A 14,409-nucleotide genomic window follows, 5' to 3' on the forward strand; every position below is an offset into this window, starting at 1 on the left:
TAATCTGCAATGGGTTTATTCTTTTTAAATTAGTAAATATTTCTAAGTTTCTAATCCATCAAATATCAACAGATAAACCCCACATAAAAGCTCTTTAGATCCTCATTAATTTCCAAGAGTATAAAGTTTCTAAGAGTATAAAGAGGTAATTTCTAAGACTATAAAGGGGGTCCTCAGATCAGAAAGTTTTTAAAACATTGCTCTTAATCAGGGATCACCAAATTTTCTATAAAGAGCCAAACAGAAAACATATTAGCCTTTGCAAGCCAGAAAGTGTCTGTCAAAACCACTGACTCTGCCATCGTAAAGCAGCCATAGACTCTATGTTAACGTACGTGCCATGTTCCAATAAAGCATTATTTACAGAAACAGGCTGTTGGCTAGATTTGACCCTATATAGTTTGGTGTCCCAGTTATAGATAAGCCCTATTACTATCCTCGTGGCTATGCTCTGTTAAAAGTCTCATCACATTTTGTGTGAAACTACTATGGAAAGATCTGGCACCTTAATATTTTATTCTCTGAGGCCAAGGCTTGTATCACTTTTTCCCTGTCATATCCTCAGTTGCTGGCCACAGTGCTTGGCTCTGTAGTGGATGGTCACTAAGTGTTTGTTGGGTTAATGAAATAACCTGCCCAGCTTGGAAATGGGTGTCCTGAATGCCATTGTTTGATAGGTCATGTTTTCCTTATAGGATTCCAATAAATAACATTTTTGAGAACCTACTGAATACCAGATATTGTGCTAGATGTTTTATGTCATTATTTTATCTGATCCTCCTAGCAACTCTATAAGTTAGGAAGTGTATATTATGTAACTGAGGCACAGAGAGAATAAACATCTTGATCAAGTATATTCACTTGGCAAAGCAATCAGGACTTGAACCCAGACCCCACATTTTTAACCGTACAATACAGGGCTAGCAGGGGCATCAGGCTGTCAAACTTGAGTTTGACACATTCAGTCTGACTCCAAAGATAGATTCTCATTCCACAGTTCATAACCATACTTCTGATAGTAATTTGCCTTCCTTCTTAGACTTTTTTACAGACTGACTAAACTATCTGGGTGACATAAGTATTTCTCTTCCCTTAGAATTTTTTTTTTAATCCTAAATACTTTGTCATCCTGAATTAGTGCCAATGTTTAGATGGTCTGAATCAGTCTCCAGAGCTGAGTCACATAAAGCTGAGGGTCAGGTTGTGGCTTGGGATGACCTCACTTTTTTTTTTTTTTTTTTTTAACAAATCTGCTGAAGTAAAGCACAGCAACTTGACCATTAATTGGGAAAGCTGAGGTTAAAGTTGTATGTCTGAATACTGGATATACGTACATTCTAATATTTTTAAGCTGACTATTTTTTGTTACAGAAAATGCTGAATTCAGATTTTTTTTTTTTTTTTTTTTTTTTTTTTTGCAACGGAGTTTCGCTGTTTTTACCCAGGCTGGAGTGCAATGGCGCGATCTCGGCTCACTGCAACCTCCACCTCCTGGGTTCAGGCAATTCTCCTGCCTCAGCCTCCTGAGTAGCTGGGATTACAGGCACGCGCCACCATGCCCAGCTAATTTTTTGTATTTTTAGTAGAGACGGGGTTTCACCATGTTGACCAGGATGGTCTCGATCTCTTGACCTCGTGATCCACCCACCTCGGCCTCCCAAAGTGCTGGGATTACAGGCGTGAGCCACCGCGCCCAGCCCAGATTGTTTTTTGACCGTATTAACAAAAGTTGTCATTTTGTAGCACTTTAAGAAGTCAGACTCTATTTGGATAATTCCTCTTACCTTCTATCAGTAAATTACCTGAGAAGAACTGCAAGATCACGTCAATGCAGTGAAAATAATGGGTTTCTAAATGTGTGTAAGCATCTGCTAATTTCACATAGGATCCACTACAATGGAGCCAGTCCCACTAATGCATGTAAACAAAACCCATCTCATATTTAGCCAAACTGAGCTCATCACTCAAAGCTAAAAATTGCAGGAGAGAAAAAAAAAAAAAGTCTGTCTAGACTCAATCTTTTCCAGAGGGTCCAGAAGAAGACACTTACATGCACACACTCCGGTCTCATACCTAGGCCTGTCTCCTGAGTAGTCACAGTACAGCCCTTTGTGTGGGTCACAGAGGTCAGCTTCATTGCACATTTCCCCTGGTTGCTTGGCACAGATTTTACAGCATCCACAGCCATCTCTCACCAGGCTCACTCCAGGAGGGCAACGGGGCTTCTGATGAAGGCATTTGCAGGGCCAGTGGCAAAACTGTTTACGCTGATGTGCATCTGACGCTTCTCTAGGCCTTCCTTCAGGTGTTGTATCTAATGGTCCAGTGTGCTGTGCCCTGCAGCAGAACTTCATTTGATAATAAAAGTGATGTTAGAAATAGTTTTTCTATGTAATAGTATAACAGGAGTAGAAGATTTCCCCCAAACAGGTAGTATACAGTGGGGTGAGTTATAATAATAATAACACCTATCAGTATTTGACACGATTACTCTCCTTAAGCTATTCTTCACTCAGCCTCTAAGACATCACTCATATTCCTCCTTTCTCACTGACTGCTCCTTCTCACTCTCCTTTGCAGGTTCCTTCTCATCCTCTTCATCTGTAAACCTCAGAACCCCATGGATAAGACCTCTAAACCATCTTCCCTCCCTATTTCTCTTCTCTCCGACTCACACCCCTCTTCTGAACTCAGACTCAAACTGCCTACTTGACATTTCCACTTAGATGTTAAATTGGCATAGCAAATTTAATATGACCAAAAACAAACTCCCACGTTTCCCCCTCCAATCTGCTTTTCCACGCACTTCCCTATGTGAGCAAATGCCAATATAGTTCCAAAACACCTTGGGATCAGATCATGCTTGACTCTTCTCTTTCACATTTGACATCTAGTTCCATCAGTAAATCCTGTTTATTACACCTTTAAAAATACCCATCCTGATTATTTATTGATACCTTCTCTGTTACCATCATGATCCACATCACCATTGTTCACCTGGATGATTACAATAGCCTCCTAAATGTTCACCTTGCTTGCTCCTTTGCCCACCTGACATCTAGAATGATTCTTTTAAAATAAGCCAGTTCAGTTCATATCACTCTTTGCTCATACGGAGTAGCTTCCTCATGGCCTCCCATTCCAATGTAAAATTCAAACTACCACCATGGCCTTACATCACATGGTCCCCCCTCCCCATATTACTTTACCCACTACCACTCACTCCCTTGTTCCCTCCACACCAGCTACAGCAGCCTCCTTGTTCTCTGAATACTCCAAGTAACTCTGCCCCTAGATACCTTCGTGGTTCACTCTTATTTGCCTTTAGGTCTGTGCTCAAATTTCTCAGTGAGGCCCTCTTTGGCCACTCTTATCCTAGTCCTTTCACCGTAGACTTTACCACCTTTCTTATTACCTACACATTTCAGGTGTTTACTTTCTGATACCTGCACCAAGAATGTGAGCTGCTTGAAAGCAAGGTGACTGCAATCTTTATAAATCACTTGACATGGTTATTTCACTCAACCTTCATAGCAGCAGTGCGCAGTAGTTATTATACCATGTGATCTGCAGATAATGGTCCCCCCGAAGATGTCCATGTCCTCATCCCGGGAGCCTGTGCATATATGTTACCTAAAACAATGAAGGGAATTTTCCAGATGTGATCAACTTAAGGATCTTGAGGTTATCACTCAATTATCCAGGTGGGCCCAAGGTAATCACAAGTCCATTCGGGTCCACCTGGGAGGGAGGCAGGCATGTCAGGTGTAATGGCAGAAACAGAGGTAGGAGCAATGCCATTGCTGAAAGTTGTCATGAAGGAAGCCAGACAGCCTTGAAAAGCTGGAACAGGCAAAGAATGGATTCTCCCCTGTAGCCTCCAGAAGAGAGGCAGTCCTGCTAACAATTGATTTTAGCCCCGTAAGACCCATTTTTGGACATCTGATGTTGTTGTAAGCCATTCAATTTGGTAATTTCTTAGAGCAGCAATAGGAAACTGTATACCCCATTTTATCAATAAGGACCCTGAGACTCAAATTATTTAAGTTGTCCTATGTCACAGATCAAGTAAGTGATAGAAGAGTGATTTAAATCAGGCAGGCAGGTTCCAGAGCCTAAGCTCTCAACACTTACCCTCCTTCCTTTCCTAGTCCAAATCCTACTGTAAACCAGCTCTGATACTTGTTGAGAAATGCTGAGTGTATGATTGCTGAGAAATGCTGATTGTATGATAAAATATATTGTTTTCTAAGAACAGTGGCAAGGAAAATCTAGCCACCCTCACCCCAAGTGGAAAACTACTTGGGGCATTCTAAAGTAGCAAAACAGTAGACGTATATCATACACCGGTGAAAACAATTCTTTAAGCACGGGATATGCGACCCTGCCCCCGTGGCTCCCTTGTGGAGAATACTTTCTAGTTTGTTCTTGATCGCTGGTAAGCAGGCACCAGCTGCCTACCTAGTTTATCTTGGTTCTATGAGAAAACACAGAACACCTGTTTGTTAGTAATAATCGCCTGTTCAGAGAGAATAAATACATGGGTCAGTGTCTGCTCCAGGCCCTCAGTCCAGAATGCTGTCAGCCCCTTGATGCTCTCAGCTCAGAAGGCTGTTGGTCCCCAGATAGTCCCACTTCGCTGTTCTATCTGGGTGTCTTCTTCCCAGCGCCGCCTGGGTAGGGGTCTCTACAGCCGAGCTGGTCTCAGTAGATACTGAACAAATCATTGAATCTCTGCATCTATTTCTGCAGCCTAGACCTCATCCCTTAAGCTTACGACTTATTAGTTGCTTCTGGGCATATGCACTTTGAGGTTCTACAATTACCCTCCCCCTGACGAACTGCTCCTCAACTAGCAGCTCCCATTTTAGTAAATGGTGTCACCATCCACTCAGGTTCCCAAGTCAGGAAGCTGAAAACCATCTGGATTTCTTCCTCTCCCTCATCCTTCACACCTAAACATGTCTGTCCTGCAGGGAGGGTGAAAACACTTAAGCACAGCATTCAGAGCCCTCCTCTTGTCTTGCAGTTCTTATAAACCTTAGGTTCCAGAAAGCTAAAGTGCCTGCAGTTCCCTGCATATATGATGCTGTTCCTCCTGCCTGAGACATTCTGCCCAGACCCTGCTCCTCCTCCATCTAGTTATCCTTCAAGGTTCTGTTTTGGTATCCTCTTTTCCGGAAAGCTTCCTGTAACTTCCCTGCCTTGCACACGTCTTTGAAGGGAAATTACCCATGTAAGTGCCTATCTCTTCCACTAGCCATAAAGCCCCCCAACCTCAGGTGCTTGTGGTTCATTTGAAAGTATACCACCAGCACCCAGCACAGTGTCTGGCAACTGGCTTCTGTAAATAACTCTCAATGTTTATTTGATGGAACCGGGGGCTATTGGATTGATTCTTAGATCTGAGTCCCTTCACAGCTCAAAAACTCTGCATTTAGAAGTATCCGTATGAAATTCCACCAAATATTAAACCCTCAGCCTTTTTTTCTCACCACTGGTAAAACACATATGCTCCAGTAAAGAGTAACATTTCAGCTGTGATTCAAAAGTTGCATACACAACGTGAGAATGGGTTTTGATGGGGGGATGGGACAGTGCTGGGCTTCTGGAGAAGGAGAAGGGGAAAAGGAAACACCAAAGTGGAGAAGGGAGTAGGAATAGTGAAGCTAGAATCCTAAAAAAATTTAAACAAAAAAAAATTTTGCCTACTTATCAGTTTTGCACAGGTTCAGCTATAGCCACCAGTGATTCAGGATGCCAGGTTCAGTGGCCTCTTTGCCAGTCTCACATTCGTGAAATCTCTTCAGTCCTCCTCTTGCCCCCCTTCTCTGAGGCATTTGACTCTCCTCTACCTTGGATTTCATTACATCTGGTCTCCCCAATCCTCCCCTTATTTATCAACATACTTTCTCAATCTCCTCCACAGGCTCCTGTTACCCTGAATTTGACTTAGATTTAGGCCTATTGGTGTTTCATAGCTTTAACTTTTTGCTCACCTCACTCTACACACTGCCTCTTGGATATCTCACCCACCCCTTTGCCTTCAGTTTTCATCCTATGCAAGTTTCAAAACTAAATTTCCAGCCTAGATGTCTCTACTGAGCCCTAGATCCATGAGCTAACTATCTACTGGACATCTCCACCCAAATGTCCTTCAGGAAGTACTCAAGTCCAAAAGTCATCATTTTTCACTCTTCAACATTTGGAGTCAGGAAGATAGGCCTCCTCTAGGCCGTCTTCCTCTCCTTCACCTCCTATGGCGACTCAGTGACCTATCCTACTTATTCTATTGTCCTTGTATTCCCAGAACTAGACACTCTTCCCCATTTCATGGCTACTAAGTAAGCACCATCACTACAAGTTCCTGACTGACCTTCCTCCCTCCAGAATGACTTTTCAAGTGCATCTACTACATTGCCACTGCAGGAATCTCTTTAAAGAACATGTCTGATTGTATTACTCCTCTCCTTAAAGCCCATCGGTGGTTCCCCACAGTCTATAGTGTGCAGCCTAAACTTCTGAGCAAAGTATCCAAAGCCTTCTCTGCTCTGGTTGCTGCCTACCTCTTGAGCGTTAGCTCTCACACATTCTCCTTCCATGCCTTTCCATTTGCTGGACTCCCTGAGTTGGTTTTCTCCTCCCTGCTTTTCCTCGTGTTCTTTCTAATGAAATGCACACTCCCAAAACTACCTCCGTGAAATGCCTCTTTATCTTTCCAGTTTTGAAGCATTTCCAGATCATCTCTGAGGTCAAAAGGTAACACTGCTGAAATCCAAGGATAAAGAAAAAATCATAACAGTAGACTGAGAAAAAGCATTACATACAGAATTTCATTAAAAATGAGGTCTGACTTCTCATCAAAAGATGGAGAAGGAAGAGATGGAGAAGAAGATGCCCAGAGACAATGCTGAAAGGGGAAAAAAATCTGTCAACCCAGAGTTATATAGCCAGTGAAACTATCTTTTTAAAACGAAGCTGAAATAGCCTGTAATCCCAACACTTTGAAAGGCCGAGGCAGGTGGATCATTTGAGGTGAGGAGTTCAAGACCAGCCTGGCCAACATGGTAAAACCCATCTCTACTAAAAATACAAAAAATTAGCCAGGCCTGGTGGCGTGCACCTGTAGTCCCAGCTACTAGGGAGGCTGAGGCAGGAGAATCACTTGAACCTGGGAGGCAGAGGTTGCAGTGAGCCAAGATGGTACCATTGCACTCCAGCCTGGGCAACAGAGGCAGTCTCCATCTCAAAAAACAGAACATTGTAACAGTAGACTGAGGAAAGGGAGAAGCATTACATACAGAAGTACAGTAAAACTGAGATCTGACTTCTCATCAAAAGAAAGAGGAGGAAAGAGAAATGGAGAAGAACAAGGTGCCCAGAGACAGTGTTAAAGAGGGGGGGAGGGAATCCTGTCAACCCAGAATTATATAGCCAGTGAAACTATCTTTCAAAGATGAAGGTGAAATAAAAAACATTTCTGGATAAACAAAACCTGAGCGAAAGTGTTGCTAGCAGATCTGCCTCACAAGAAATACTAAAGGAGGATCTTGAGTCTGAAGATACTCTGTTATGATAGTAACTCAGAAATACAGGAAAAAAGGAAGGGGCCTGGACATAGTGAATATGTGGGTAAATATAAAGAATTTTATAATTTTCTCTTTTCCTCAGACATATTTTGATTGTTTTCAACAGCAAAATCTCAAGACAACAAGAGTCACTAGAATGGTGCAATAGAAAGAATAAGCATTTTAACAACAGATCTGAGCCTTGCAATAGCTCTGTGATCTTAGAGAATTTCCCATCATTTAATCTCCTCTGTAATATGGGATTAATAATGACCACCTTGTAAAGTTGTTTTGATGATTAAGATAATAGCAAAAGCACTCTTGGGCCAGGCATGGTGGCTCACACCTGTAATCCCAGCACTTTGGAAGGCCAAGGTGGGCAGATCACTTGAGGCCAGGAGATCGAGACCAGGCTGGCCAACATGGCAAAACCCCATCTCTACTAAAAACACAAGAATTAGCCGGGCATGGTGGCACAGGCCTGTAATCCCAGCTACTCAGGAGGCTGAGGCAGGAGAATCGCTTGAACCCAGGAGGCGGAGGCTGCAGTGAGCCGAGATTGCACCACTGCACTCCAGCCTGAGCGACAGAGCGAGACTCTGTCTCTAAATAAATAAATAAAGCCCCCAGCACAGTATTTGGCATATAGCAGATATTCAGTAAATGTTATGTATTTTCAGATATTTTATGAATTTATGAATTCATAAAAGCAAAGTTAAGTACAAAATAATACATTCTTACCACTCTGTGTGTAACACCTTGCTGTGTTTGTTGTTTATTTTGTGCACATCTCTCTATGTTGGAATACTTGCTGTTTAAGAACATGTAGCCTCTCTCAATCCACAATGATAGTTTTTCTCAAGAACAGTGGAAGAGGAAACACACTGCCAAGGGTGCACCCCTCCACGTGACAGCAGCAATGACCCGGACCACTGACATTCTTATTGTGACTCTTTTGAAATTGTAAATCTTTCCATATATGGTATAACAATTTCCAATCCCTTGTTTCCTAAGATACATCTATTACTTACAGCCCCAGTCAACTACTAACTCACAGACACACCCATGTTTTCTAAATCACCAGATTTCAAAAGCTCCATCCCCTGTGCCAACAATAACCTCCACCGTGTAAATAAATCAACAATTAAGTCACCTTGTTTCCATCTTATTTAAAAAGACTAAGGCAGTGAATTGCTCATCATAAATTAAACTTCCTTTTGGCCCGTTGCTGGAAATATTTCCAAGTTTCCACAGACTGATTCTCTTTCAGGAAGTGAGAAACACATGGACTGAGAAAAGACAAAGTAAGAGAATGCTTTCAAAATGTAAATGTTTGTTCCAAAGTGCCCCTTTCAAACAAGGACAGGCTTCACTGGAAAAAGTCACTGTCAAGATTCGTTTTTCCAGGGGCTCTCTGCACAGTTTGTGAACGGCTATGGAAAGTTGAGCCTCCGGCTGGAACTGGCGTGGAGAGAGAGTTTCCCGTACCATGCCAGGCTGTGCCTTAGGCTCTGCTACAGAAATCTATAGGAAAGTGTGGGGCTGTTCAAACATAGTGAAAGGAGGCTTCGGTGCCATTACCTGAAAGGGAGAAACGTTTTACGTTTCTTGCATGAAGCTCAAGAACTAACACAGAACTTTCTTTGGAGAGGAAAATGGCTTCCTATTTCTTATGAAGTATTTCCACAGGCCATTTATCCTCCCTCTTTCCCCATCTTCATTTTGTTTAGCTTTTGGCCTGAAGCACTAAGAATGGCTGTAGTCTCCGGAAGGGAAAGAGTCGGGAGAGAGGACTTACCTGTGCCAGGCCGGCAAGGAGAAGAGTGGAGAAGAGGAGCCCTCGCATGTCGCTGGGACCGTGGAGCCACCGTGAGGGGTAGAGAAGTCGCTGCTTGTTCGTTGCTCCGGGTGCACAAAGCTCCCCTGTCTCCTCTGCAAACCCCACGCGCCTCTGCACAAGAACACACACCCTGCACCTCCCACACTACCAATTTGCAGCCTGCACTTTCATTTTTAAGGATCCGTTTGAACACCCTGTTTACTTTCATGGGATTCTTCTAATACCTGCCTTCGTAGTGAGTGTGACACAGGTCAGGAGTGGGTGAGCACTTTCCTCCCAGGACTCACGAGGGCAGGGCAGGTAGTGACTGTTCTCTGACTGACTATGCCACCTGCTCCTGGAGAGCAGAGCCTGCCCGGACAACAGGTGGGGTCCCACGTCGTTTCCTTCCTTGCCCTCAGCTTCTCCATCTGTGTTTGCACTGCTCCGGGTCCTCTCTGGGCTGCTTCCTTCGCCCCCTTCACCCTCATGAACAGAGTGCAGGCCTGGGCACCCCACAGCACCCATCGCAGTGTAGCCCTGGCTTTCCCCCTCCATGTTAATGACAGGCTCTCGAAGGACCCTGACTCCATCCGCTCAGATTCTCTCGGAGGCGCGCACAGTGCCCTGGGCTCACCTTTATCCCTACACCTTTCTCACACCAGGTGGACTATGGGTGGAAAAAGTACAGATGGAGCAGGGGGTGGATTCCTACAGTACCTGGCCTGAGAGATGCCTCTTTCTGGGGCCACAGTTCCGTAACAGATGACAATGAAGTTAAACTCCATTTTTCCGGGCCTAAAATCAAACAATTACACAGGTAGCGATCATTCCTTTAATGAATGAAGATTAAACATAAAATGTTGACAGGTTTGTGGTGCTTCTCGTCTTCATTCTCACCTCCCTGACACGTGGCCACCAGCCCATCTCCTCCTGTGCCATCACGTGTGGCCTTCGCTTCTCCACGTTCCCAGCCCGGGTCTGTGTTCCCATCTTCATTTGCCGCTGCACTGGTGCTTCGTCCCCCTCAGATCCAGTGTCCAACCCACTGCCTGCCCCATCCCAAGGCCTGTCTCTAGTTCCTTTGACCCGGTACCTATCCCGCCTTTTCCTGCTGCCTTACCTATCCTATACCCATTCTGCACCTTCGTTTCTGCTCAAGACGGTCACTACTGTATAAAGACAATGTCAAACCTCACTCAGGCCTGAGCTGAGGACCTGGGAAAAAGTAGGCTGTCCTCTCCCACAGAGAATCTGGTGTCTTTAGAGAACCACGTACACCCTAAAACCTGCAGACTACACATAGCTTACTAAGGAGTCAGTTAAACTATAAGTATATGCACATTGAACAACGAGGAATACCCAGCGTAGTTAGGGTGTCAGTGTCTTATCTTGCGTCCCTAAGATACAGGACAAAACTAGAGAATAGAGTAGGGAAGAAATGTGTCTGTTTTGGTCCAATCTGATGTTTTTATCTTCCTGGTTCACACCATTGATCTGTGGGTTCCCAGCCTCAGTGATTCCCACACCACACCGGCCATCAGGATGGATAATTTCATGTTTCTGGTTTGTCTATCAAAAGCAGAGGAGTCGCCGCCCAGCACTGGGGTACTCATCGGCTGTATCACTCCAGCTCCAACTCTCCCAGTTCCACATATAGTAATGCACATATCTGTGCAATGTTTGAATTTAAGGAGTTTCACCCTCCTCCCATTTGCTCTCTGCAAAATGCTGGCAGCAGCAGGCGTTTTTCCAGAATCATCTTCCGTCCCTCTGCCGTCTCGCTGCTGTGCAGCAAGGGAAGACAGATGTCGACCATCCTTGCCTCTTGGTAAGAAAGGAACATCTTGCTTGAGAAGTAACCTGCAAAACCTCCCCCAGTTCCAGAACACACTGGCTCTGGGTTACCCACTCTCGCATGTGTTTAGACATTGTTAGCTGTGGGAGCTCCCATTTAACTCTTTCCAGCCTACTATGGGTAGACTCAGTGAATATGGTATTTTTAGAGGTTGGGGCTGCTATTTTTGACCTTACACAATAAAAGCTATCACAGTGTGTGTCCTGCTCTGAGCATGTTTTCCCATTATCTCATTTAACAGAAGGCTCATCTGTCTAGGAGCTCATTTCACAAGTACTCAGTTTGTGATGTATGTGCAAATAGACATGGCACTAAGCATAACTCAATATGTACCATGTTTTATGATTTACGAAGAAGTTTCCCATGTATTTTATTTTTTAATTTTACAGCTCAGTGAGGTGGGCAAAAGCAGTATTACCATCCTCATTTAACAGATTAAAAAGTGAAAGCTAAGTGATTATACTTGGTCAATAAAACACACTTAAGCTCTGCCCTCTACAGCTAAATAATCTGCTGGTAGAGAAGACGCTGAACAAATAAATACACAAAATATCTGTCATTGAGAGTTGAACAAAGACTAATAGTAGGAAAGAAGAAACTGTGAGAGAGAATGACAGGTGGGAGCTAATTTAGATTGGGGCAGAGAAGACATCTGAGAAAGTGATACATAGAATGGAGAGATGAAGCCAGGTGAAGGCTCGGGAGGCGACTCACAGCCAGGCATCTTTCCACCGGCAAGATGCACACCTCCAATGGTGATAAGCTCCCCACATAGAGCACATTCCACTGCTCTTCCCAGAAGATTCCTAAAATCATTCCGTTAGGAACATCATCACAGCTAACATAGTCCCTTCTCCTGGGAGTACCGGCCATCCGGGCAGGCAGCGTTCAGAGCTCATGCCTGTGGTCTTAGCACAATATGAGTCTTCCTTTCCTCATCCCTACTTTCCTTATCTTCCTATCTTACTGGTTGTGGAGAAGGGAACATTGACAGCCTTGAGAAAAGAGACAAATATCATTTGTATAAGTTATGTATTGAATGTGTGCTATGAGGGGGGTCAATATTTGCTCCTGTGAAACTAGAGATAAAGTCATAATAACACAGCGTGAGCAACACAGTGAGACTCCATCTTTACAAAACAGAAAGTAACAAATTAGCCAGGTGTGGTGGTGTGTGCCTGGAGTCCTAGCTACTTGGGAAGCTGAGATGGGAAGATTGCTTGAGCCCAGGAGGTTGAGGCTGCAGTGAGCTATGATCACACCCCTGCACTCCAGCCTGGAAAACAAAGAGAAACCCTGTCTCCAAAAAAAAAGAAAAAAATAGGTGTAATAATAATAAGAGCTAACACTGAGTGGGTGTCACTGTGTCTCAATACTGTACTGAGTGTGGTATATGTATTAACTCATCTGATCCTTCAGCAACACTGTGCCTGTGTGCTGTTATCCCCATCTTTGGTTTACTTATTAGGAAACTGGAGCAAGGTCACATGGTTAACAAGAGGTAGAATCAAGATTCCAAGAACTTCATTACCAGGCTCTGCTGCTCTCCGCATGGCCGATAAATGACACCATGATCAGTAGCAGGATGACTTATGGAGAAGTCAGTTTGCATTGAGTTCTCAGTATTTCTTATCCACCTGCTCCCCTCCTGAATTTCAAGAAGTTAGTGAGGCCCCTTAGGGTTCCCTCCTATCCGTCCTCTAAGCACACAGTGGAAGCTGCTGGAATGCTTTATCTTGCCTTTTGAGATCCTGCCTTTGGTGAGAGGTGATGCTGGGAGAGGAGGGGGAGGAAGAGGAGTGCAGCTGAGGGTTGGGTAAGGACTGGGCATTCATGCCTCCCCGTGCAGCAGCCCAGGAAGGCAGCTAGAGCTCAGAGGGACTTGATGATTCATGGCGCTTCCAGGAGACTGACCCAGTACCAGAGTGCAGTGCACTGGCAAGTTCCTGAAAGAAGTTTGTGAGGATGCAAAGCCTCAAGTGTCTATGCAGACTTGGACCACACAGGTATTGGAGAAAAACTTGGGAACTGATGATCAGAGGCCTAGCCTCTTTTCTAGGCACCTTGTAGGCCTGCTGGATTGTCGTTCAACCCCCACTCGTGGTGGCAGTGGTGTGGGTGGGTGGGTGGTCATGATGGTGGCCATGGTATTAGGGTGCGGAGAAATGCACCATGATACCTTAGAACAAATCCACCTCAGGATGGAGGCAGGGGAGGAGGGTTCAGAGTCTGGTTTAATTTGAATGAACTTGTGAAGTCATACTCATACTTGCTACAAATACCCTAAGCTTCACAAAACTGCCATTCTGGAGTGTGGACTCTCCCCTGAAAATTCACAGAATTCAGAACCAAAGCCAATGCTGGAGCATCTGTACCATCTCCCACAGCTCTCTGTCCACTCCTGGCTGGGCCTGCGACTGGGTCTCTCATCATGCAGCAGCTCTGCCTGCCGGGTGCTACTGCAGGCCCAACAAGGCTGAAGGATGTTTGTGTGGTAGGTGCTCAATAGAAACTTGGTGATTTAAAAAGCAGTCCCTTTAAATTACCTTATGCTACATACTGTATACTACCAAAGCTAAGCATGTCTATAATTTTGCATACATTTATCCACTGCATCCTTTCCTGCCACTTGCAAACTATTACCAATTACAGTCACATGTTGCTTAAAGACAGGGACATGTTCTAAGTTGTGCGTTGTTAGGTAATTTTGTCATGGTGCAAACATCTTAAAGTGAACTGACACAGACCTACATGGTATAGCCTGCTACACACCCAGGCTGTATGGCAGAGCTTGTTGCTCTAGGCTACAAACCTGTACAGCACGTTACAGGACTAAATATTGTCGGCAATTATAGCACAATGGTACATATGTGTGTATCTAAACATATAAGAGGTACAGTAAAAAGACCATATAAAAGATTTTAAATGGTCTGCCTGTATAAGACATTTGCCATGAATGGAGCTTGCAGGCAGGAAGTTGCTCTGGGTAAGTGAGTGAGTGGTGAGTGAATGGGAAGGCCTAGGCCTTTCCTGTGCTCTACTGTAGACCCATGAACAAATAGATTTGGTGTAGCCTATTTTTTCTTCAATAATAAATTAACCTTAGCTCACTGTGACTTTTTTACTTTATAGACTTTTTAACTTTTTTTAAACTTTTTGATTTT

The 14,409-nt window shown here is 44.1% G+C and overlaps 1 protein-coding gene across 1 annotated transcript in view; it reads right to left on the reverse strand.

Moving 5' to 3' along the window:
- The window catches only part of CCN6 (cellular communication network factor 6), a 16,799-nt gene extending 6,884 nt beyond the window's left edge, over positions 1–9,915 (reverse strand). Inside the window, exons 1-3 of the mRNA XM_064360366.1 lie at positions 9,637–9,915; positions 9,367–9,519; positions 2,051–2,348 (exon numbers count right to left, since the gene is read on the reverse strand). Coding sequence (XP_064216436.1) covers positions 2,051–2,348; positions 9,367–9,519; positions 9,637–9,915 — 730 coding nt within the window. The remainder of the gene's footprint in view (positions 1–2,050; positions 2,349–9,366; positions 9,520–9,636) is intronic.
- Between the last annotated feature and the right edge of the window lie 4,494 nt (positions 9,916–14,409).

Source organism: Aotus nancymaae, unplaced genomic scaffold (genome assembly GCF_030222135.1).
Source record: "Aotus nancymaae isolate 86718 unplaced genomic scaffold, 86718_ANA_hifiasm-v0.15.2.pri h1tg000040l, whole genome shotgun sequence".
Classification (NCBI taxonomy): domain Eukaryota; kingdom Metazoa; phylum Chordata; class Mammalia; order Primates; family Aotidae; genus Aotus; species Aotus nancymaae.